Genomic DNA, 24,289 nt, shown 5'->3' with positions numbered 1-24,289 from the left:
TTAAATAGCATTCAGTGATAGGTATATTACATTTTCTTTTGTGGCATTTTAATGCCTTACACAATTGGAGTGATTAATTTTAACCTCAAAACTAAATCAGTTATTATGTCACAATAGTTGTTGAATACAGTGGATGAGTCAAAATCCGGTATACTCACTTTGACATGTTGATAGCAAAGTTATAGCTCCAGTCTGCAAATAAAAAAGAGTTAAACAGAGTTATCAAAACATGTGATACTGGTAAATCTATGATTATTAGATGCACTGGTTATTTTCTGTTTTAAAATCAGTTTTAGTTTATTTGAGCATTCTCTTAGAGAGGCTTTAAAAAGGTTATAAAAGAATGCATTATTCATGTTCTACTTGATTTACCAATCCAAGAGACTTTCAGTCATAAGTACTGCTGTTGAAGTTCATTAGCACAGGACAATACCAATTTCTGAATAACTTCCTAGTAGAAAAAGTACCTTTCCAATGTGCCGTTGGTCAGCAAGAGACGCAGCCCACTTACCGTGCCCTCAGTTCTGTCAATGAGTCTTCTTTGCTGTCTGCTGTAATCTGTCACTGTTGACAGCGTGTGTAGTGTGTGTGCGAGTGCCAATCACTGCCTCCCGTTTGCTTTTATACTATGACCTCCCAACCTTGGAGCCATCCCTTCAGCTTATTAAGCTTCTCAGAGAAGGCTGTTTTCGAGAAAATCTGATTAATTCATTACAACGCTACTGTTTTGGTCCACAGTGTGCGTAAAAATAATATTGTATGACTTCAAAAGAATAACCTCAAAGACATTGTTGGCTGTTCTGGGGGGGGCAGATATGGAGTGCAATCGAAGACCATGTCCTGGACTTAAACGATGTTGGTCATTTGGCCTTATATTGTACAGTGCACGTGCTGCAGGATGTGAACAATATTGTGTACACCATATTTTGCATGTACGTTCCTCCATGCTTCCCTATAGCTAGTGCAGTGAAATCCACCTACAAATGAATGTCATGCTGTTCGACCTGTGTTTAGCCTGAGCATCATGACTAAACAACAAGTAGCTGTTTATAATTTTCTAAATTACTGTATGAAAAAATGTTCAAAAATCAGATTTTTCTTCTGAAAGCCTAATTTATAAATAACAGTGGGGCAAATGGAAAACTGTCCATTAACATTAGAAGACCTGGAGGGGGAAGATTTCTCAGAGCCTGTAATGTAAAAACTTGTGGTTTTTAGTGGCTCAATGATAAAATACTTTAACGCAGTACTTATGTAAAGTCTTTGCTCCAAGCTGTGACTTTTAAAATGCTATTAGAGCCTCACTGAAGTTAAAACGTTGTCTTATGAATAGACTATGTGTGGATCTGCAAGGACTTCCTCTCTTATAGCTTAGAGAGGAGTAGACTGGTATTAGATGGATTTTAGTTGTTATGGTAGCCAGGATGACAGATGGCTTTTCTACCAAGCCTTGTACAATCTGTGCTCACGGCAGGTTTACAGAAATCCAAGTGACCTGCTGATTTACTGCTGTGCGAGCAACAAGGCTTTGTTACTTTGATTACAAAATCATCATGCCGGTCAATTCTACTCTTTATGGCTGACACCAAGAATTAATTCAGTTAATAGCATCAAGTGTATTGTGATGGCTGATGCATGTTTAGTTTAAGGTTAAATTGGGGTATAATAAACTGGATTAAAGCAGTGACTTTATCATGAACTCAAAATTAAGTGCCATGCACCTATTGTGTGTTTGAGTGAAATGTACAACTTATACCATCGGACTCTTTGAATTTGCCCCAGCTTCCTAGATATTTATATATGGTTGGCTGTTCTTCCCAGTCATAAGTGTTGGGATATTTGACTTTATCAGTTGACAAAGACTACCTGAATCCTTTAGTTTTGATCTGAGTGAGGCCAGACCACCTCACCCGGGGAGGAGACAGAGGTTTAGCCTTGCTCCCATATCTTCCACATTCACTGGCAGTGACCTTTTTCTCAATCAAGGCTCTGAATTGGCACACCGCTATAGAGGTAAATCCGTCTGGTGGATCGGTGGAGGATCCTCTTAATTCCTCAGCCGGGTGTAATTGATTAATTAATCAGGGAGCTGATTGATGGATTTTATGGATGGATTGTCACTCCTTGGCAGTCAAAGATAATGAATTAGATTGGTGGATGTTCAGGGCGGCCTCCATTCAACTGTCATATGGGGACATGGTTTGAGATCTCTTTAAAGCTGCCCAGACAGGACAGCACTGCTGTACATTACACCGCCGGATCATCAGCCAGGAGTTCACAGGAAAATACAAACTTAAGCTGTTTAATACATCAAAGCTGCTTTCCTAATAATTCTGCTGCAGTGCTCCGTATATAACTTTACGACTCTAATATTCAGTGCAGTGAAATGCAGAACAGCTAAGGAACTGTGGAAAGCATGCTTTATACTGCTGTAGTATATCAGATATCATTGTGAGAAATTACAGTTACTTTTGAAAGAGTGGTGAGATGCGGGGGCAGTGGCTCCTTTTATGAGAAACACAAAGCTGTAATGTAACACCAAAATAACAATCACAGTTTAGTTATACAAACTGTTGCCTAGACTAAAAACTGACATTGGTCAGGCTTTTCCTATAAAGTCATGCACTTCTGTTACCCCACGTTGGGAAAGAAAGTTTTAAAGAAGCAAAGCATTCCAAAAGCCCTTTTAAAAACATGTATCTTATCCTACAATTAGATGTGTGGCATATGTTTTAATGGTGTTTGTGTACGAGTTTGTCATGTTCCTAATATTTGAATTTCTTCTTTTTTGTATATATCATATAGCTCTTAATAGACAGTTTTTAAAGGTTATCTATGGAGATACAGTAGCTACTACTTTTGGTAGGAATTGCACAAAAGTCCCTTTCCTGTTCGAGGTCTCAGCTGAGGTGCCAGATCATGACAATATAATACAGAGTAAATAAATGTGAGGCACTGATGTGACAGTTCTGTTCAAAATCAGTAGCAATGGTTCTTCAAGCAGCTTTGTTATCAAGATACCAAAAGAAGGAACCTTGTTCCAACACTTTATGTGAAATTAATAACCTGAATGCTTCTGTTATTCTGGATTCTGTGTATTCTGCTATAAGCATTTACGGCCATTCTGATACAGCCTTTATGCGCTTCACTGGGCACCTCCCCTTCCTCTAGTGAGCTTACCAAGTCACAGCTCACCTCTGGGACAATGGGTCAAGATTCAGAGTGACTGATTGATTGAGATCTGTTAGGATATGATACGGCCTTTATGCAGCCTTATGTACACTGTATTTTTAATGATTCGAATCAATGCAGATGTTTTATTTAGTCACCAACATTTCAGATACATCATTGTGATGTACTGGCTGTTAGGGTGTAGCTACTGCACGCAGGTCTGTATTTTTTGTCTACACTGTTTACATGTAGTTGTATTTTTGTATACCACTTAGTACTATCCAGGATAAAGCTACAAAACCCCTAAGGTAATCTTTTTTTTCTGGTGTCTTCATGATGAACTGTCTCTCTTGAGTTTCCTTTTTCCAGTTTTGGCTGTGAAAGGTTACATACAGCCACATAAGCCCCTTAACAGTTAATCTGGTTCCATTTTAGGCAAGCACTATATATGGACAGTCAACATTGTCCCTTTAAAGGGACTGCTGACTAGTCCCAGTGCATTAAAGCACCATGGCATTACCAAGTCTTAACAACACAATCTTCAGTGTGTTGCTAAATTGAGTCAGTGAAGCAATGTTTGTTGCTAACAGGTGCTGAGCCATTCAGTGTTTTTCCTCAGGAGTGATGGTGAACTGTGTGAGGTGAAGTCTTCTTCCAGTGTAACCTTCATCCAAAATGTGCTGATGTGCAGTAATATAATTATTATTAGGGATCTGAATTATGAATGCACTTGAAACAAACACACACAAGTATGAACTCAGATTAAATGCTGGGCAGGTAAAGGGATGTTACCCGTTAACTCCCATGTGACCTTTAACCAAATGTATTTTTAGCAGCTGCTACTCACTAACTCAACTCAAGTGATGCTGTGACTTCGAAGGGCTGTTACAGCCATGAACACATGGTCATCCACAGCCAGGGCACTTTTCACCACTCATTTCTTTTTCGTGATGTAGCATGCTTGGAGATTGTGGTGTTCTTTTTAAGAACACATTTCTACAACCATAATTAGCTGTAAGGCATTTTTGTTCATTTTTAAGTGTTAAGTTTGTAAAATTCCTGGGATTTTAATTAATACTGCGTTTCCAAATTTCCTTAAGTTTTTTGTATAGCCAGTTCGTCCTCTGGTTGAGGTGGACCTTAATAGAGAATCTCCATATTTAACTATTACTATTAGTTCTTTTTCTTAATGATATACTGTATTTTGGCTGTCATATTATATAATCATGGCCTTTCTTGCTGTGTGGCCTTGATTATATAGTTTCAAGTAAAGAAATGTTAAGTATTTCCATGAAGGTATTGTTCAATATCAGCAACACAACAGCTCTTCATCCAGGTCTGTCGTCAACAAATGGAGGTCTTGCTGAGGTTAATCAGAACGTTTATTTATTTATTTATTTATTTAAATTCAAAAGCTGATCTGACAGACAGCATGGAAAGAGAAGGTGAGCAGGTGGTTCTTAGAAATGGAGAACATCATGTTGTCCCAGTGCCTGTCTCAGTATCCTGTCCAATTCCCTGCTTGCATAAGTAGAGCATTTGTTAGAACTAGATAGAGTAACAGACGAGAGGGGAACCAAATCAGCAAACAACTGCTGTTTCTGAGAATGACAAATGTGATTTTGATACTAATGGTGGTGAAGTTTTGTGGTTTTGGTGAATGTTATCAGCCCCCCATCAGAGATATATATCTTCACCATAGCTTGTGTTCTGAGAAAGATCTTACAAGATATACACTTTTCAATTCCTCCTACCAAATGTCAGTGAAACCTCTCAAATTCCCTGTAGCCAAAGAAGCCACATCGAGTTTCACTTTTAAAAACCTAAAATAAAAAGCATAAAAGAAAACACAGAAGAATTAGTATTTCTATTCAAGTTCATGGTAAGGGTTCATGTTGCCAGGGTTAACAATAATAATAATAATGATGATAATAATGATAATACATTTTATTTACAGAGCACTTTTAAAGGCACTCAATGATGCTTTACTTAGATAAACAATTAGTTTTCATATATATTGTTTAGCTACGCTAGTGTCATTGCTCCAGGGATGTAACGTCTGTCGGCTGGTCAGTCCACCACTTTGGTCTAGACTGGATGACTTGCAATCGCTTGTAAAGGCTCAGTTGTACTTTTTGTGCTAATTAGCAAATGTTAGCGAGATAATACACTTGAGTAAGAGGGTCACTGTGGTAAACATCCTGGTTAAACATTAACTGCGAAACATCAGCGTGTTCTCATTTTCATTATGAAAACGTTAGCATATGGGCGTTAGCATTTAGCTCAAAGCACCGCTGTACAGCCTTGTTGGCAAGATGCTGCATATTTTTCAATTATATGCTGTACAGAGCCCATAGCAAGAAGGACTAACTACGGATTGAGGGTTAAGAAGAAACATCATCAGTCGGGGATTGACTTGTGTCTGTTTTATGGGGACTGCGGTTGGTGGTCGGCACATTTCTGTGGAGTAGTGAGAGGCAGAACAGCAAATATGGGACCAAACAGCTTCCCACAGAGGTCCAACTAATGGAGAAGGACGGAAGTAGGAGGGCTGAATAATGGGCAATGTTTTTAGGAAGGCAAAAATAAGAAAGTTAGGGATGATCATAACCATATGGAGACTGTGTTTTGCTTAGAGGGAAGGAGTGAGTAAGAGGGGAAGAGAAGTTTAGGGAGGGTGACAGAACGAAAAAGGTTGGAAAAGGAAAAAGAGAGGGTGGAAGAAAGTAAATATGCCTTCCAGAGGCTGAAACATCTGAAGATAAAGAATATAAAATAAAAAGAAGAAAGAAGCAGAGGATTAGCCTCTGGAAGGCATATTTACTTTCAGTTCACCTTTGAGTGGAAAGCTGTGTCTTCTGTTTGGAATTTGAGGAAAGAGACAGGGCAGGAGCTGAGTGAGGAAGAAGAAAATAGAAGGGTAGAGAGAGAGAGAGAGTGAGAGAAAAAGGAAGCAGTCTGCTGTTTCACACACTGGTGGTGAAGTTGAGCCCCTCACAAGAATTCTCCTGGCTATGTCCACCATCTGGAATGTCGAGTCACTTCCTCTGTCTGCCCTGTGCTCTAACGGGGTTGTCCCCTGCCTCTCTGCTCCCTCCCTCTGCTCTGACAGCACTCTGAATATCCGCTGGAGACAACGCCAGTGCGGACGGGACTCTTCTGACAAGACACACACGCCAGCACACAAACATCCAGCATGAAAGTGAGTCCCCCGGATTAGCCCACATCCAATCAGACAGCATCTAAATGGAATCTGGGCCTGGAAGAAGCAAAGACAACTGCAGTCATCAGCTGAACTTTTTGGAGGGTGTTCCTATTCCCTTATATGGCAACAGAGCTGAGAAATCATTTGAATTAGTCTGGTTTCTGTTGCATGCCTGTCTGGTTTTAGTGCTGACTGAGTTCCATCTGGTATGTTTCTCTCTCTGCTGTGTGCGTGTGTGGGTGCCGTGTATGCTGCTTCATTTGTTTGTTTTGCCTTCTTGGTTCTTCTTTTCCTGTTGATTGCATGTGGAGTTTTTGTTTTGGGACAAGAGGAGGGCTTGTGTTTGTGGTTGAGCTAGAGGCACTGTCATTGCCTGGGGGTTGGCTGCTTCATTCAGACTCTGGAGCACCTCTCGCTGTTTTTCCTCTACCTCCTCTCTCCTTCCCGCACACTGCTGTGATGGTCTGTGTTTGTTGGAGCAACACACCCATCTGGGTGCAGCAAATTGCAACCAAAAACTGAAACAGGGTCTCTGTGCAGGAGGTTATTAGCAGAAAGGTGGACTGGAGCTTCTGTTGAGAAGCAGGCTGTTCTTAAAGTGGACTAACCTCACAATCAGCTGGATGTTTCTCCGTTCTTCCTACAATGCAACAGGATGTGTGACCCAAAAGGAACCAGTGAGGACCCAGGAAGTTCTAGCTGATAAAGACAAGGTGTGGGGTTGTCTGTTTGACACTTTGATCATGAAGAAAAGGATCATGGGAAAGCTCTAAACACTTAAATAGACCACTCAGCACTGGCATGTGTTGACAACTTGAATGACAGTCTGCCAGCGTCATGCCATCTGAGCAATTCTGACACAACTTACGTTTTACTCGTGTCGTGCCAAGTTCATCACCTCATGTGGATGATTTTTATGAACATATCTCTCAATATTGATTACCATGGCTACAGCAGCATGGTATCATCGTGACATCAGCCGTGTGCACGCAGAGGACTTGCTGGCACGGGCTGGGAGGGATGGCAGCTACCTAGTGAGAGACAGTGAGTCTGTGCCAGGAGCCTATGCATTGTGCCTGCTGTGAGTATACTCACACACACACACACACACACACACTCCTACAGCCAGTTTATCTTAACCTCTCACAATCAAACATAATTGCCTGTGCGAAGTATTTTAAGCCATTATGAAATCTTAGCAGTAAGCTCTGTACGAGCACCTCTGGGCTGGTACTTAAATGTTTTTGTAAGTGTAGATCCTTATTCAAAAGAACATGAAAATGCAAGGGAATGTGACTCTCTGTACTCAGAAGTCATTTACAGTTCCACCTCCTTGAAAATACTGACTGAGTGAATCATTCAGTGTGATGTCTTGGATTAGGAAAATGCTACTCTATGTGAGAAGAAGCAGAAATTAGCTCCACTTTATGTAAAAACTCACTTAATTATCTCATCTTTAGATTTTGGCATGTAGGATTGGAAACTTCATAAACTAAGTATTTCTGTAGAATGTCCCCATGTGTCAATTGATTGAGCAGCACTCACCCTGTCATATCCATCACTTTCACCATCATCTGCCAGCAGGCAGCAAAGGTACTGTTTATGGCTTAAAGTACTGCGTACCAGCTGGGCCAGCCTCACACACACACACCCTCTCCAGGCTAGTCAGACTGTCCTGTCCGAACGCAGTCCATCTCAGCCAGTGAAACCCTGGCTAAGGACTCCCAGTTTCCCCTTTTACCCCGCTTTCTTCCCTGGGGCCCCTGAAAGGGGGCGGGAGCTCCCGCGACCACACTACGCTGACTGCTCATCAGCCCCAGCCAGATACATTCCTGAGAGCTGAGCCCAGCCGCTCACAACGCTCCCTCTTTCCCTTCATTGTTTTCTCAATATCTCATTGCCTCTTTTAGTGTGTGAAATTTCTCCACACTTTTGATTTTTATTCAGTCATTCTGCTACCATGGTTCCCTTTTGTTCATGTAATATACAGTAGCTGATGGATAAAAACAGCCACTCATATTTACATGCTGCCTGAAACAGATTCCTCTGAAGTGACTGATGATCTAAGTGTCTCTCACAGTGTATAAGTAAAGCCACGTCAGTGATCTGTACAACAACTGGTGCCTCGTTAAGAAAGTTACATTGTTTTTAAATACACTTAGACATCTGGTCCTTATGTAAACAATAGATTTAATTATATTTTCCCTTTGAATGTTTGCTCAGAAGTGTGTTGTAGTCATTTGCAATGCCATTAATAACAGAGCTTTCTTTGGTTTCCAAAGGTTCCAATGTCATGTTCACACCTATCGCATTCTCCCTGATGCAGACGGCCTTCTAGCAGTTCAGGTGAGTGTTAATCGCCACACAACACTGAATCCTCTGTCTGACAAGGAAGACCAGAGGAAAGACAAACACAATAGATGCCTGAAAATTTGGCAAGAACTGTACACACAGCTGGTCAAATGGAGTTAGAGGGATCAAACAATGGTTTGTTATTGCCTGTTGTAAGGAGAACAGGAACGTGTTTGTGTTTCATTTCTGTACAGGCTCTGTTACGACTGCAGCAGCCTTGTTGTTTGAATGGCATCTCTGCCATGTGGCTGCATGCTTGCAGCATGAACTCAGCAGCACAGAGGAGAAATTGTTTTTATGTCTCACAGATTCCTACTCAACCCACACACTGGGTCATTGACCAGTGGGTGTGCTTATTTGTAATGTGTATTTATGGGGGTGTTTGTATTAGACATAATGAATCCGTTGCATGTGTCAGAGTTTAAGCCAGTGATGGCATGTGTCTGTTTTCGATACGCCGAGAAGGAGGCCATTTAGTCAGCAAATGACCTAATTATTAGACTATAGAAACACACACAGGCTCAACGTCTGCAGACACACAAGCACACACATGCACACAGTGGGTGAGAGAAAGCAAGAGGGTGAGACAAATAAACATTTTCTGGGCCTAAACCTCAAATCATTGGTGGCTTTTTTTACAAGTGGGTTTGCATATTAAAATCCAATAAGGAATTTAATAACAATTTTCTGGCAGTTGTTTTCAAGCCTTTGACCTGGAAAAATCCTTTGCTTTCAAATGAAGACCTTAAACTCTGTTGCTATTTCAGTTGTTTTTCCACTGCCATCAGTATAAACCTCCAGTACGTATTTTCCCTCACTGGATTTGCGCCACTAACTCACAAGTCGCATGCTTGCCTTCTTGTTTTTCCAGAGGATAATTTTGGGGCCAATCCTGACTCTCACTGTCTCTTATTCCTTTTCATTTCTTTTTAATTGCTTTTCAAGAGATCCCTGCGGTATAAAAAAAATACTATTTGCAGATGTCCTGGCAAAACAGATAGGTAGCTCGAGTCTTTCACGGCAAAATGAAAACAAAAACCTCTAAAAGGACGCAGGAAAAGAGTTTGCTCTGCATTGTGGTCTGATGTGTACCATGTAGGTTTTGTGCGTGTGACTGCTTGTATATATGCACAGCACCTGTGCACGGCATGTGTGTTTATTCAATCTTATTTTTTGCCCTTACTGCTTTGAGTGCGATTGAAATATAGCGGAGCAGGTTTTTGTGGAGAGTTTGAGAGTAGTCTTGTGCCTGTGGCTTGAATGTGTGAACGTATGCATGTAAAAACTTCCCATGCCATGTTTTTACGGGGGGCTTTTTAGCTGGACTGGGAATGTTGGACCACAGTTAAACATGACAGCCAACTGCTGCTGTAGTCAGGAGTCCCCGGGACTCCTTTTATCACAGCAAATCGTCTGTATGTGCCTTTTTCTGTCATGCAAATAAATACTTCTGCTTTGTGCAACTGAGCAAGGCCATGGCACTGTAGATTGCTGCATCTTGTTTGAAAAAATGCATAACCTTATAAAAATGCATTTGTTATTACTATGCAATCAAAATCAAAATAAATGAAGGAACTTAATTTATTTAAATTACCATATTGGAAAATATGTCTCTGACTTCACCATCAGTGTGTAGTGTGCTTTGACAGTATGTGTCTTTTACTATCTACAATTCATTTTGTCACAGTTTCTGTGGTCTTTCCAGTTTGTGAGCAAGCAATCACAGTCTCTTAGCACACATATGTTGATCATGTGATTTATACAGTACATATAATCAATGACTTCTGTTGTGTGTATGTCTCACAGACAACACAGGGGGTGCAGGTAAACTGTTTCCGGACACTGGAGGACTTGGTGTTGGGGTACCAGCATCCCCACAAAGGCCTCGTCACGCCTCTGCTCTACCCTGTTCCCCGGGATACGGACACAGGGGACGAGAGCTCAGGTGGGCCATCAAGCTGCTATCACAGAAAATTCCCCAAAATGTCAATTATATGTACAAACATCATACACTACATCGTGCGTGCATGATAACATATTCATTGCTGACTATTAATGTTTGATTTTATTTTTCATGTATGCACAGATGATGAGAGGCTGCCCCCAGTTCCAGCCCCTGTCAACACAGCGCTTTTATTAGGACCACCAGCTAAACCAGGCCCTCCTGCCCCATTCCTGGATAAATTACAGGAGCTGAACACATCCAGGTATGATCATCCATCTTAAATGTAAGACAGTTACCAATTGCCAAAGCTCCCTTTCAAAGATGTTCTTTGTGTAGTACCTATCCATGCTGCATGTGTAGCATTTCTTAACATATCTGTGTTCTCGTGGATGTCTGCTTGTTTTGAGTGACAATATCAGATGTTTTTTTTTACACGTGACTGTTTATTGGCTTGTGACTGATTACTGACTTGTAAATTGATTTGTAGTGTCAAAGTAATGTTAGCCATCTGTTAACGTTCACCTCTCATCAACATTTTATTATCTAAATATACACTTGATGGCAGCCAAGCATAGAGGAACATGAGGAAGCAACTTGTAAAATGCTGTTTACTCTTTTAATGTTTTATTTTTTTTTGCCTATTAAACAGTGTTTTGCCTGTTTTATCCTTTGTGCAGTACTGCTTGTGATGTGATTGGTCTGCTCAATGACTACCTCTTCAGTGAGCTGCCTCTCGACATTGAGAATGTGCATAAAGGGGCAACATCTCTATGCCACCTTAAGCGTACGCTGGGTACTGCCTGCCAAGGCCTAAACAGGTTAGCGTCAGTCTACTGTTAATGTAAAAGATGAACCCAGAACCCAGTGTGAAGATTGCAATGTATGTACTGTCATGTCAGGGACTGATATTGCACAAAAAATGCCCTAGTGTAACCTGACTAGGTTTTTTACTGTCCAAAAACAACTTTGCAAGATGTATATATATATTGATGTATGATCGTTAAACCAAAGTTGTGGATTTATCTGCTCTACAGTGAGATTGACCTAACTCTCTCAAGTCTGGAAACCCTTGCCAAGGTCTTCGACCATCCAAGCTGCTCGTTAACACAAACCAAGGCGCAGGTACAAAACAAACCAGGCAGTATACTTTTATAAGGACAGTAACTAACTGTAGAATTTCTAAATTGGTAACCCAGAACTGTAGGAGGTAAAGGTTGCAATAAAAACTGAATCAGCATTCATTCACATCAACTAGTTAGACCTGTCTTTGTCTCTTTGGAACAAGGGTCCAGAGATGGAGATAGACACCTTATTGTGTAAGATTTCAGCATTGGTCAGCCTCCTTTCTTCGCTGGAGAAAAAGGTATGTTTTTTTTTTCCTTTTTTCTTGGGTTAAACTCATGATTAGTTTTATTTTCAAACTGGAAATACTGTTGTTTCCGAACACACTGTTATCACCAGGCATGTTTTAATCTCTCCAGTTTTAATGCATACACATTGTTTTGAGGACAATTAGAAAATCCACATTTGTCACTGTCCTTTAACGTTCATTTGCAGTGGTCAGTTATCTGGGGTGGGTGTTGAAGGTTAAAGGTGTTCCCAGTGACATATATAAAAAAATGTTGTGATGGTCAAAAATAGTAAATTCTAACATTTAAAATTCTCTGCCTATGAAGGTATTGAAAGCACTACAAGATGCGGTGACCAATCACAATCTGGCAGTGCAGCCTAATCGACCCACACCCGAACCAACACCCACCAACACACCACCTGTAAAGAACCATGCCAGACAGATGCCAGTCCACTCCTTTCAGGTAAACCAGGGTGAAAAAGCCACTTCATCTTACAGTCAACAAAAGTCTGTAAATTTCCGGTTATTCGGTTAATTTCTATCTACAAATAATATGACACAATGTGAGGAAAGTCATACAACTGATCTCGGACTATGTAAATGTACTGACAGTTGTTTTTCTCTGCGTTGCCAGGTGAAGATGGTGAGGTATGGCAGACAGACTGTTTCTGTGGATGTGGACACAGGAGTGCTGCTTTTTGACAGGAAGGCTGGCTCATTTGGGATAGAGAGGGTCTCCCATGACAGAAGTAAGAAAATATTTACTTTTTAGTTCCTATAACATTTCTCTTGCTTGAAAATGTACTGTATAATTGTCCGTTGGCATGTTTTTTGTGCATCAGTCCTTCAGATTGTTAAGTTCCAGAGCAGTCCAGCCAAGGTACGCATGGTGGTTGACAGCCACCACAACACACCACGGGAGATGACGTTTGAGAGTGCACGGGTAAGACAAGATAATAGGTTTTAATATTTACTGCAATCCCCGGTTTCCTCTTCAATAATTCACTGACTGTCATCCATGTCTTTCAGAAACGTGACTCCTTCTGCCAACTCCTCCAAATGATGAAAACCAGGCACTCTCAGCTAAGTGAACCTGATATGGTCTCTGTGTTTGTTGGCACCTGGAATATGGGTAAACATAAATGCCATGACAGTCTCTTTTACAGAAGACTCATTTATGTGCTGAAGTCGAAGCAGGGAGGTATTTTGATGGTTTAGTGTCTTGTTTTGTGTACACAGGTGGTTCCCCTCCTCCTCGCAGCCTGCAGACGTGGGTGACCTGCTGTGGTTTGGGACACACCCCTGATGAGTCGACGGCCTTGCTCCCTCATGACATCTATGCCTTGGGGACTCAGGAAAACCCTCAAGGGGAGAGAGAGTGGACAGAACATATCAAAGCAACCCTTCGCAGTTATACTCACATCGACTTCAAACAAGTAATTTTCCTTTTTCCAACTTTTTTCAGCTTCAACTGTTGATTCTTATGTCTACAGAGGGTGCATTATCCATAAAGCTATAATGTAACACTGAAGAAAGATTCATAAATTTACATGGCCAGAATAGTTAAAGGGGAGCTCCACCGATTTTACACATCAGAGTCTGTTTACAGGTCTTGTGGAGTAATGTAGCATATGTGAAAAAAGGGGTATAAGGTCATCTGGCTCTCCAGAAGGAGCTCTGTGAAGTCTGATAAATTGCCTCAAGTCTGTCCATCGTAAGTCCTACAATGTTATAGGAGTGCAATGCTAAATTGGTGGAGTACTCATTTATTAGAGCAAGTAGAGCAACAGTTTACCGATACTCTCCATTGTACAATATGAGGAATTTCATATCAAAATCAGAAATTCACCACTTGAAACAAACATTTGTTTTTCACAATGATCGATAATTAACCATTTTTCTAACATGTTTTTTTTTAAATTTGTGCATAATGAATATATTAACTAAAAAATGTAAAAAAAATGTTTACATAACATCCCAGAGTGAAGTGATGAGTGATTTTTTTCACGTTTCTCTAAACTAAGATGCATATGATTAAAACAATTAAAGCAGCCATATAACTCTAAAGGTTTTTTAAAAATATATAACTGACATTTACATTATTTTCAAAGCTTACTTCACTTTCCCACATGGAACTCTCAGAAATCTCCAAATCAGTGTTCATGCTTTCAAAACATTCACCCAGCTGTCTTAACAGATTTACAGTTTTGCAAAACAAATCAAATCTAACAATACTAATCTAATATTAGTAACATTAGTCTAATATTACTGTTAAAAAAAACATGTCATTATTATTTTTAACACAAAATAAAAAAAACTACATACATTATAATGCCTCTGGCCTGACAGAAATATAAAGGCTGATATAAAATGTAGTCACATGGTCATTTCTTTGTGATTTCACTTCAGAACAAAAAAGGGGTAAAACCTTATGCTTGCATTTTTGAGCAATGTATAACAATATTTGTCTATATTGTTGGACAAGGTGGCAGAATATAAAATAAGGATATTTCAACAGACAACTACATGAAGCATGAAGTGTTCGTTTTTCCATTCTTTTCTGTAATAGTAGGGTCAAGACAACTTTTGTCTTACAAAGTGGTATTATGACATCATATAAATCAGTGATTCATTCATTTATAGTATTGTACATGTGGAATGATGAAGCTTTTCAAAGGGTCCTCATGTGCAACTGGAATATTACATTTGCTAATACATATTAAGTGTGAGTGAACCCACATGTTTCAACTGCATCTCAGATTATAGGAAAGGATTCTGAGAGTTTTGGATATTTTGTCATCAGAGTTCTTCTTTTTGTGAATATATCTGAAAATATAATGATAGGCTATGTGTTTGATGTGAGTAAGCATCTGTTTTAATATTTCTGCTGACATTTTAGAGAGCCCGACTTCATAGAAATGGGTCAAATCAACGGAGGAATCTGTAATCATGTGTCCTTTGGTTGGAAACTGTTCTTGTCATCTAGTGTAATATCAGCCAATGTCCTGCAGGTGACAGTACAGTCCCTCTGGAATATGAAGCTGGCTGTGTTTGTGAAGCCGGAGCATGAGAGTTGCATAAGCCACGTGAACACAGCCAGTGTGAAGACTGGCTTGGGGAACACATTGGGTAGGCTGCCCTGCATGAACACACTATCATAAATACAGTAAATATACAATATCATGGCTGACAGCAGGAAAAAAGAAATATCAATGTATGATTAAGAACAAAATGTGTTATTATTATCATGGAGGTTCGAGGTTGAGTATTTCTGTTGTTTTAGGAAACAAGGGGGCTGTTGGTGTCTCCTTCCTCTTCAATGGAACATCTTTTGGGTTTGTTAACTGCCACCTGACCTCTGGAAGTGAGAAAGTCCTGAGGTACAATGCGTGTGTTTCTGTAGACATACAGTATGTGCAAGATCAAGCGCGTGTGCTCCTGTGCCATATCTGTTTTGTGTTAAAAATATATTTCTATCTTGCAATGTGTGTAATGCTCAGGAGGAACCAGAACTTTGTGGACATCCTCAGACTGCTTTCTCTGGGTGACAAACAGCTCGGTGCCTTTGACATGAGCCTGCGCTTCAATCACCTATTCTGGTGCGGAGACCTCAACTACAGACTCGACCTGGACGTACAGGTCAGACTGGCAATTATTGTTTCGTGATTATTCATTGCTCCTTTTTTGAACATCGTGTTCTGTTTTAGCATCCTTGAAGACTGGCTTGATAGTACATGTGGGATAATAGTCATTTGTGAAATGCCAGACACTGATGTTACTGCTTCTTTCTGGTCCTCACTGACTCCAGGACATCCTGAAACATGTGTCTAAGAGAGAGTTTGAGGAACTCATGTGTGCAGACCAGCTGACCCGAGAGAGACACAAAAGAAAGGCCTTTCTCAATTTCAGTGAGTTTCAGTTTGCTATTGACTTTTGCTCTTTATGGATTGCTATAAATACTATATCAGACAGTTAATGCATAAGCACTTAAATGCTATTTTACAATTACACACTAAATGATAAATAAGTACAGTACCATTTATTTTGATTCAGCTTTACCTTTGCTTACCTCACTCCGCACTTTTTCCTCTGTTTATCATGGTTAAGAGGAAGAAAAAATTGCATTTCCACCCACCTATCGGTATGAACGGGGCTCTAGAGACTGCTACCTATGGCAAAAGTACAAGACTTCAGGGGTGAGTCATTTCTTGTTACGCAAAAGCGCCCCAGAAAAAACAGGATCATGGATACATCAAAAGATTCTTTCAGGCACAGGACAGAGGATGCGTGTCCACAATAAAAACAATACCTACACCTCTGAATAGCTGCAAAAAAATGTTAGGACACGCACAATAAAAGCAGTATTTCAATAACTTCATCAAGGTTTTTAACCCTACTAGCGGCATGTCTCTAGGGATAGCAGTGGTGATCTCTTGGTTGGTCCACCAATTTGGTCCACACTAAAATATCTCAACAACTACTGGATACACTGCCATCAGATTTTGTACATTAATGGTGCCCAGAGAATCAATCCTACTGATTTTTGTTATGGCCTTACTTCCGTCTACTCAATCTACTTGATGGATTGCCATGAAATTTTGTAAAGAGACGTTCATGGTTCCCAGACAATGTATCCTATAGATCTAAGGACAACCTCACGGAGCTACTAGCATGGCTGTAAACTCTTAGTCTTCTTTATATCAGGTTCTTGATGAAGATCTATTGATCCTTTAGTCACTCACGGGTTTTTCTATGATTAAATGTTTCTTTTTGGAGCAACTCAGTTGGATTAATTGCTGTGCTTGTACTCTTCACATAAAGATACTTCTTTGTCTTTTTTTGTGTCTTAATCATTTTTTTCTGGTCTGGTGCTGTCATACTTTCAGCCTGTAGGTTTATGTTCTGTACAAAGTGCAACTACAAAGAAAATAGCATAGAAGCATTCTAAGTATAAAGTTGACTCACTTCTCAAGATATTTTTATGTGTACCTTCATCCTATTTAAGGGGTCTGTAGGCATAGTTGACTTTTGACAGCAGCTGATCACTAAAAATAGGAGGCTAAGAATGAACCCAGTCTAAAAAATGAATGCCTGGCATAACAGGAATGAGGGTACCCTTCACTGCATACAGTGTATATATATCTGTTAATTCCATTTGTAGACAGATAAACATACAATATGTTGTTGATTTATATCTAAATTTGTTTTTTTAGGTGCGGGTCAATGTTCCATCATGGTGTGATAGGATTCTGTGGAAGTCCTACCCAGAGACACACATAGTATGCACTGCATATGGTAAGATCTGTTGATTTTAAAAAAAAAAAAAAAAAAGCATTAAGTAGAAAGTTTAACAGTCAGATAAGGCATAAACAAAATGCAGAAGAGCAGCAAAGAGAGTGCAATGCTTAAGACTTGACATACACAAAAGATTTTATGCAGATCCTTTTCTTTTTCTTCTTTGTATCACTGTAAAGTGACAGCAACCCTCAAAATGAACAACTGTCAACACCTACATCCTGGTCTGTGGTCCATCAAGAAACAGTTATTTCCTCCTCATTCAGCCAAAGCTTCTGTTTTTTGACTGACATCAGCAAACTATCAAAACCAAAAAAACACTGGGTTGTAGCAGAACAACTTATTGTCTCCTAAATCCTTCTTGGGAAATATCACTGACATATAAGGTATTTAGTGTTGTTATTGCAGTTATCATAATAAAGTAATATGCTGGACTTGTCTGTTCCCAGGTTGCACAGATGACATCTTCACAAGCGATCACTCACCTGTTTTTGCCACCTTCCAAGTGGGAGTGACGTCACAGTTCAGCTCCAAAACAGGTGCTTATCATTTCTGTGGCCCTTGTTATGACACAAACAGATGGAATACGACTGACAATGCCTTCATTGAGTGAACAGTATTGTTATGCGTTTGTCTTGCACAGATCCAAATCCAGGCATGGAGAGGGCTTGGATAGAGCTTGAAGGCATGGAGGCCATTGTGAAGACAGCAAGCAAAGCAAAGTTCTTCATTGAATTTCATTCATCTTGCCTTGAAGGTATGATGTCACATCAAAAATAATTTTTCTTTATAAGGCATTGTTGTGGTTTCTGCCGCTGTGTTGCACACACGGCGGCAGAAATTCATTCATATCTTTCTTTGCAGAGACACGACGCTCAAGTGAGAATGATTCACAGAGCTGTGATGTTCCTGGGTTTCTCAAACTAGGCTGGTCCTTCAAACAACTACCCAAGGTTAGAGGCTCAGTCTGTCTGAAAATGGCTGAAAATATTGTTTGTTTTTGATATCAGAATTACTAACTTGTGATTTGTATATGTCTGTCATAGCTTCTTCCAGTCATGTCTGACATGGACTACCTTCAGGATCAGCACCTGCTGTTGTCTGTCAAGTCATGTGATGGGTTTGAGTCATACGGTTGGTCACAGGATAAATAAATTTTGTCTAATTAACTGCTCTATTCATAACTGGATGGCTACTTTGCGAATGACTGCCTTTAAAGTAACAGTTTATCCAAAAAAAAAAAAAAAATTCTTTTATTAATTTATATTAACTCTTACCACAAGTTCCATCTACTAATCCTAATTTATAGTTTCATTATATATGGTTTGCAAATAACATCTTTATCTTGTGTCCTAAAAAGTTAATCTCAGCATCATTTCTTTGGAAATGACACATCTGTTTGTGAACAGTTTCACTGACAACTATCTTCTGCTAAGATATGCTTATAGTTTCTTTTTTTCTATATGCAAAAGGAAGAAAATGTTCGCAGTAAAGTGTATAAAGTGATTACTGTATTTTGACTGTATTTTCTTCAAAGTTTTCCAGATCAAATGCAATTGACCTCCACTGTAGTTGAACTACAGTCAGTTTGTCCAAACCTAAGAAATTCATCTCTGAGTCTAAGGAAATCCTGCGGGAACTATCTGGATGGATCAATTGCACTCTACCCTTTGTTGTGCTGCAGGGTGATGTCCTATTTGTCTAATCAATAATCTTTTATAAATCTTTTTTTAATAGGTGAATGCTGTGTAGCTCTGCGCTCACTCACTCGTACATCGGAGCAGTTTGAGACATTTCTGAGTCACCGAGGTGAGGAGATGGGCTCCATAAGAGGACGGGTCAGGGTCCACGTTCCCAAGGACAGACGAGAAATGCGGGAGAAGATCTACGGTAGGTCAACCGGAGCTGGTACTTTCCTAAGCTCTGCCTTGCTTGCACTATCACTTCCCACTAAACTTTCATCTCCACTGTCACTGCATTCTTTGCCTCTCCTGTGAGTTTCACATTGCTTCCTCTATTTGGTTCCTGAATGATCCCTGACTTGGCTTTACACTTGCTGGTATCTATCGACCGCTTCCTCTTTTGGCCCCTGATTGACTGGCCCTGACCAGATGCATCCTGAGACACTGAAACAGGACAGATCAGTATTATGGCACCAGGTCAGGCAACAACAGAAACACACACAAACACCACCACGCTGTGTGATTGCAAACTGACATAGCCTTTGTCCTACACACACTACACAGGCTTCAAAAAGGTCCTGCACTTTACAAAATGTACTGTTCATTTCCTGTGATTTTGACTTTTTCAGAGTGGTTCTGTTTCGAGAAAGATGATAAACGTCCTGGGAGGGGACACATGTCTCCTGCATCTACACGGGTCCCAATAAATAGGTGAGGACCTCTTAATGTTTCTGAGCATCAGTGTAAAGCAACAGAAAACCTTCAGTTCTCAAGGAAAGGTTCTCTAGAGCTCTTACCCAATTCAGGGCAACATGACATACCCTCTTTTCCAGGAGCAACATTTTGTTTTGGAGGTTTACAAATTGTTTTAGTGTTGAGCACATTTTTCCTGCTATTTTTTTCCTCATTGCTAACCTCAATTGTACATTCACTTTCCATTGCAGTTAGAGAAATAAAATTTATTCTGAAATAAATGCCATGAGCAGCTGAAATGTGATACAGTATATATTATCTAAATTTTATTGAAAAACATTGAATACTTTTTCATGCTATTACTTAGTTTGTTAAGGTTAAACAATAAGAGTGTAAAGCAACAATTTCAAAACTTAGATCATCCTGGTTCTGCCAGAAGGCAAAAAAATGTGGCTCAAATTTCTTGAACCTGGCTCAAATTTTGCTGCACTGCAATGTCACATCATCAGGCAACTATGTTGGCAAATCAAATAGGTGCAAGCGCACATTCCTTGTAAAATGTAACGTGAAGTAAAAGCTGTATTTATGCAGTGTTTTGGCAACTGATAAGCCTTAAAACTCATGGATGTATTACTTACTAAAACTATGTTCCCTAGATTGTATTTTATCTTCTGATCAGTACCTGTATTCAACTGCCTGTATAAATGCAGACCTTGGTTTTTTTTTTTTTTGTTAATGCTACTTTTGGTCTAAACGCCTGCAATGTTATCAGTGAGTTCTAGAGAACTTATTATGAAAAGAGTGTTTGAGAATTGAGGACATATTCAGTAACAGTTTAGTTGGTAAAATTCAAGACTTGTATATTCATTGCAGATCCTCTGCAGTCCCTCCTAAACTAACTCCAAGCAGCTACACCAATCCTGCCTACTTCATCTTCGAAGGCGTGTCAGTGGCACGCAAGTTGGAGGAGGCACTTCCCCAGCAAAGGGACCCTCAGGTGATCTGGTCTGGTAATGAGGCCTTGCAGCTCCCCAAAATCTCAGGACGTCATGGCTTTGACGGGAGACCCTGTCGCAGATCAGACTTTACAGAGATTGAAATTCCAGCCATCCTGCCCCAGTACACTCCGACTAATGAAGTTCATACACCCCAAACCAACTCCTCTTATCAGCTTTTCCCAGCCAAAGACCTGTCTCCCATGCCACCACCTGCAAGTAATGCCATTTCACAGTACCAGGAAGAGACTTCACAAACCAGAGACAAATACCAAGGTAAAAATATTATTCAGGACTCCATACTACCCGAGAAGAACCTGAGGAACTTGTATATGAATCACTCAGCAATCATCAGGGAAAAAGCCAGAAGGGATCAACATCAGCTTCTCCCAGAGAAGACCGGTCCTATCCGAGCAGCCAAGGCTCCATCACCATTCCCCTACACCCCTACGCACTTAGTCCACTGTCAGCCTTCTGTTCCCTGGATGGTGGATCAGCAGCCACCTGGGCCTACAGGGGACCACTCCCTCACTGCTTTGCAAATTGCCAAGTCCCTCAGCGAAGTTGACTTCTTCCCCACAGAGCAGAGAGGCCCAACCTTACCCAACCAGAGGCCAAGTTACAGAAATGGCCCTTCAGCACATGGAGATAGAGGCTACAGCTGGGAGAAAGAGGTATGTCACCTTTTCTCTCAAAGACAGTTTTTAAAAGATGTGACTCGTGGTTCTCTGTAAAAATTCTGAAAAGTCCGATTTATCTCAAAGCAGGTGTCTGTCCTCCAAGGTGCACCAGAGACAGTGCGGGAGCTTCTAAGTACTCTTGGTCTTCAGAAATATACCCTGGGACTCAGCCTCAATGGCTGGGATGATCTGGATTACTTCAGGTAAAATGATTTTGGATAACATGTTCCATAAGCCGTACCTACGTAGGTTCATCACTGCATTTCATAGACTGGAAAAAATAATGTGATTACTGTTACTACACAGACATAGAAGGTTTCTTGCAGTTACCTGAGCCAGAAAATCTAAGTTTGGATAAAGGTCAGGGAGCCTGTGTGGAGTTTGGACATGCAAGGAGCAACCACCACAGCTGAGTGTGACAGGCTGCAATAATAACACCAACACTAATCTAGCAAATGCCCCCAAACATGCCTCTCTGGTAGAAACTAGATATCTTTTTTTAATCAAAACCAAAATAAAAACTAGAAGTGGAAAAACAGCTAACACAAGACTCACTTTTTGTGAAAAACAATATATTTGTATTTAAAGAGAGAGACTGCAGGTTTCAGTTACTTAAATATAGTCTTTAGTTTTCAACATCTAGCAGCCACAACAGGAACAGAAAATAAGGGCATTTATGCGGTTCCCTCAACACAGTGACAGTGGTTGCCGATAGGAAATTTACAGGGCACCTGAATGCAAGCTCTATGATTTGCAGTGTTAAATGTAACATGAGCGCTGCCACCACCAAAACCTAGTGTTATTTTCAGCTCTTTGCTCGGTTTCAAGCTCCACTCCGTGGTGCATGCTTGCAATTAAAACAGGAGGAAACCAGAATAAAAATAAAGGAGACATAATATGGGTAAACATTGAGGTGTCATTTCAATATCAATCCTATTTGATCCTTAATATAAGAAAGATACCTTGGTGATCACAAGATAGTTGTAATAATCAGTTGAAGGGCTAATAAAATTATTCGTGGGCATGTGATCGTCATGCTCATCTGAGTGCGATGACTCACCGTGACAGTCATGTCAACAGGTAGAACTTCACTGGGACATGGTAAATTGGTAAAGTACATAAAAATATAAAGATAAAATGAATCCAGCCATGATGCTTTGACGATGTAAAAAAATCATAATATCGTCAGAAGTTCTTAAAGGATAGGTTCACCATTTTTCAATGGTCAGATGCACATGTGTACATTTAAAAAATAAAAAAAATAAAAAAATAATAATAAAAGTTTTTGCTGTAATCATTCCTCTTGTTCCCCTGCTAATGCACTTCCAGTGTAAACATTGGGGGGCAAAATCCACCGTCCTTTTTCTGTGTGGAAATGCTTTCCAAATTTTATCTGAACTTGATGTGGGGCCTCAGCAGTCTGAGTTAAACGAATTAAGTGAGTAGCTTCCCTCTTTGTGTTTCCCCGGAGTGTTTCTGTGTTGAGCTGCAGTGGAGGGATAGTAACACACAGAGAGAATTTCATACTAAAAGACTGTAACTTTTTGAGATTTCCTCTTGATCTGTTTAACTCAGACTGTTGTAGCCAGATATTCACTTCAGATAGTCTTTGGAGTACATTTTTGCATGGAATGAGGGCGTGATTTTTGTTGCCCAACACTTACACTGGAAGCACGTTAGAAAAGGGATCTCTTAAAGGCCAGTAGAAAAGGAAGAATGCTTACGGCAAGCAAAAACTGTTTCAATGGGCATGTGCGAATTGTTTTAAGACGGACTTAATGTACAAATTAAAAAATCCAGTATTTTCCGAGATGTTATATACTCTATATCCCTTTCTACCCTCTACATCTACAGCTCTGGAAAAAATTAAGAGACCACGGCAAAATTATCAGTTTGACTGATTTTACTATTTATAGGTATGTGTTTGAGTGAAATTAACATTTTTGTTTTATTCTATAAACTACTGACAACATTTCTCCCAAATTCCAAATAAAAATGTTGTCCTTTAGAGCATTTATTTGCAGAAAATGACAAATGGTCAAAATAAAAAAAAAGATGCAGTGTTTTCAGACCTCAAATAATGCAAAGAAAACAAGATCATATTGATTTTTAAACAACACAATACTAATGTTTTAACTAAGGAAGAGTTCTACCAAATAAGAGGGGTTATTTGGTGGAATAACCCTGATCTCCAATCACAGCTTTCATGTGTCTTGGCATGCGCTCCACCAGTCTTTCACACTGCTGTTGGGTGAATTTATGCCACTCCTGGCGCAAAAATTAAAGCAGCTCAGCTTTGTTTGATGGCTTGTGACCATCCATCTTCCTCTTGGTCACATTCCAGGGGTTTTCAATGGGGTACAGGTCTGGAGATTGGGCTGACCTGAAAGGGTCTTGATCTGGTGGTCCTTCATCCACACCTTCATTGACCTAACTGTGTGGCTAACCAATACTCACAGTTGGGGAACATTGTCAGAGCAGAAGGAAGCAAGTTTTCTTCCAGGATAACTTTGTTCGTGGCTTGATTCATGCGTCCTTCGCAAAGACGCATCTGCCCAATTCCAGCCTCGCTGAAGCACCCCCAGATCTTCACCGATCCTCCACCAAATATCACAGTAGGTGCGAGACACTGTGGCTTGTAGGCCTCTCCAGGTCTCTGTCTAACCCTTAGACGACCATGTGTTGGGCAAAGCTGAAAATTGGAGTCATCAGAGAAGATAACCTTACTCAAGTCCTCTATGGTCCAATCCTTATGGTCTTTTGCCAACCTCAGCTTGGCTCTTCTTTGTTTCTCATTGATGAAGGGCTTGTTTCTAGCTTTACACAACTTGAGCCCTGCCCCTAGGAGCCTGTTTCGAACCGTTCCTGCCGTGCACTTCACCCCAGCTGCTATTTGCCATTCTTTTTGTAGGTCACTTAA

The 24,289-nt window shown here is 40.2% G+C and overlaps 1 protein-coding gene across 4 annotated transcripts in view; it reads left to right on the top strand.

The window, feature by feature from the left end:
* Positions 1-24,289, top strand: part of inppl1b (inositol polyphosphate phosphatase-like 1b) — a 31,828-nt gene that overhangs the window by 6,739 nt on the left and 800 nt on the right. For 3 of the 4 annotated variants that reach the window (XM_040120254.1, XM_040120252.1, XM_040120251.1), the window contains exons 4-29: positions 6,284-7,457; positions 8,659-8,722; positions 10,535-10,673; positions 10,815-10,935; positions 11,351-11,491; positions 11,708-11,795; positions 11,959-12,036; positions 12,350-12,487; positions 12,659-12,773; positions 12,867-12,967; positions 13,054-13,156; positions 13,264-13,460; positions 15,036-15,153; positions 15,308-15,404; positions 15,525-15,663; positions 15,833-15,932; positions 16,132-16,220; positions 17,238-17,319; positions 17,769-17,858; positions 17,963-18,076; positions 18,184-18,272; positions 18,366-18,453; positions 19,057-19,209; positions 19,631-19,712; positions 20,568-21,363; positions 21,454-21,572. In XM_040120254.1, coding sequence (XP_039976188.1) covers positions 7,321-7,457; positions 8,659-8,722; positions 10,535-10,673; positions 10,815-10,935; positions 11,351-11,491; positions 11,708-11,795; positions 11,959-12,036; positions 12,350-12,487; positions 12,659-12,773; positions 12,867-12,967; positions 13,054-13,156; positions 13,264-13,460; positions 15,036-15,153; positions 15,308-15,404; positions 15,525-15,663; positions 15,833-15,932; positions 16,132-16,220; positions 17,238-17,319; positions 17,769-17,858; positions 17,963-18,076; positions 18,184-18,272; positions 18,366-18,453; positions 19,057-19,209; positions 19,631-19,712; positions 20,568-21,363; positions 21,454-21,572 — 3,578 coding nt within the window. In that variant the 5' untranslated portion in view covers positions 6,284-7,320. The remainder of the gene's footprint in view (positions 1-6,283; positions 7,458-8,658; positions 8,723-10,534; positions 10,674-10,814; positions 10,936-11,350; positions 11,492-11,707; positions 11,796-11,958; positions 12,037-12,349; positions 12,488-12,658; positions 12,774-12,866; positions 12,968-13,053; positions 13,157-13,263; positions 13,461-15,035; positions 15,154-15,307; positions 15,405-15,524; positions 15,664-15,832; positions 15,933-16,131; positions 16,221-17,237; positions 17,320-17,768; positions 17,859-17,962; positions 18,077-18,183; positions 18,273-18,365; positions 18,454-19,056; positions 19,210-19,630; positions 19,713-20,567; positions 21,364-21,453; positions 21,573-24,289) is intronic. The other variant, XM_040120255.1, reaches the window with a different exon arrangement.

The sequence above is a fragment of the Xiphias gladius genome, chromosome 23 (assembly GCF_016859285.1).
Source record: "Xiphias gladius isolate SHS-SW01 ecotype Sanya breed wild chromosome 23, ASM1685928v1, whole genome shotgun sequence".
Classification (NCBI taxonomy): Eukaryota; Metazoa; Chordata; class Actinopteri; order Istiophoriformes; family Xiphiidae; genus Xiphias; species Xiphias gladius.
The sequence above is the reverse complement of the archived record's forward strand: the minus strand, read 5'-3'. Positions and strand labels throughout refer to the sequence as shown.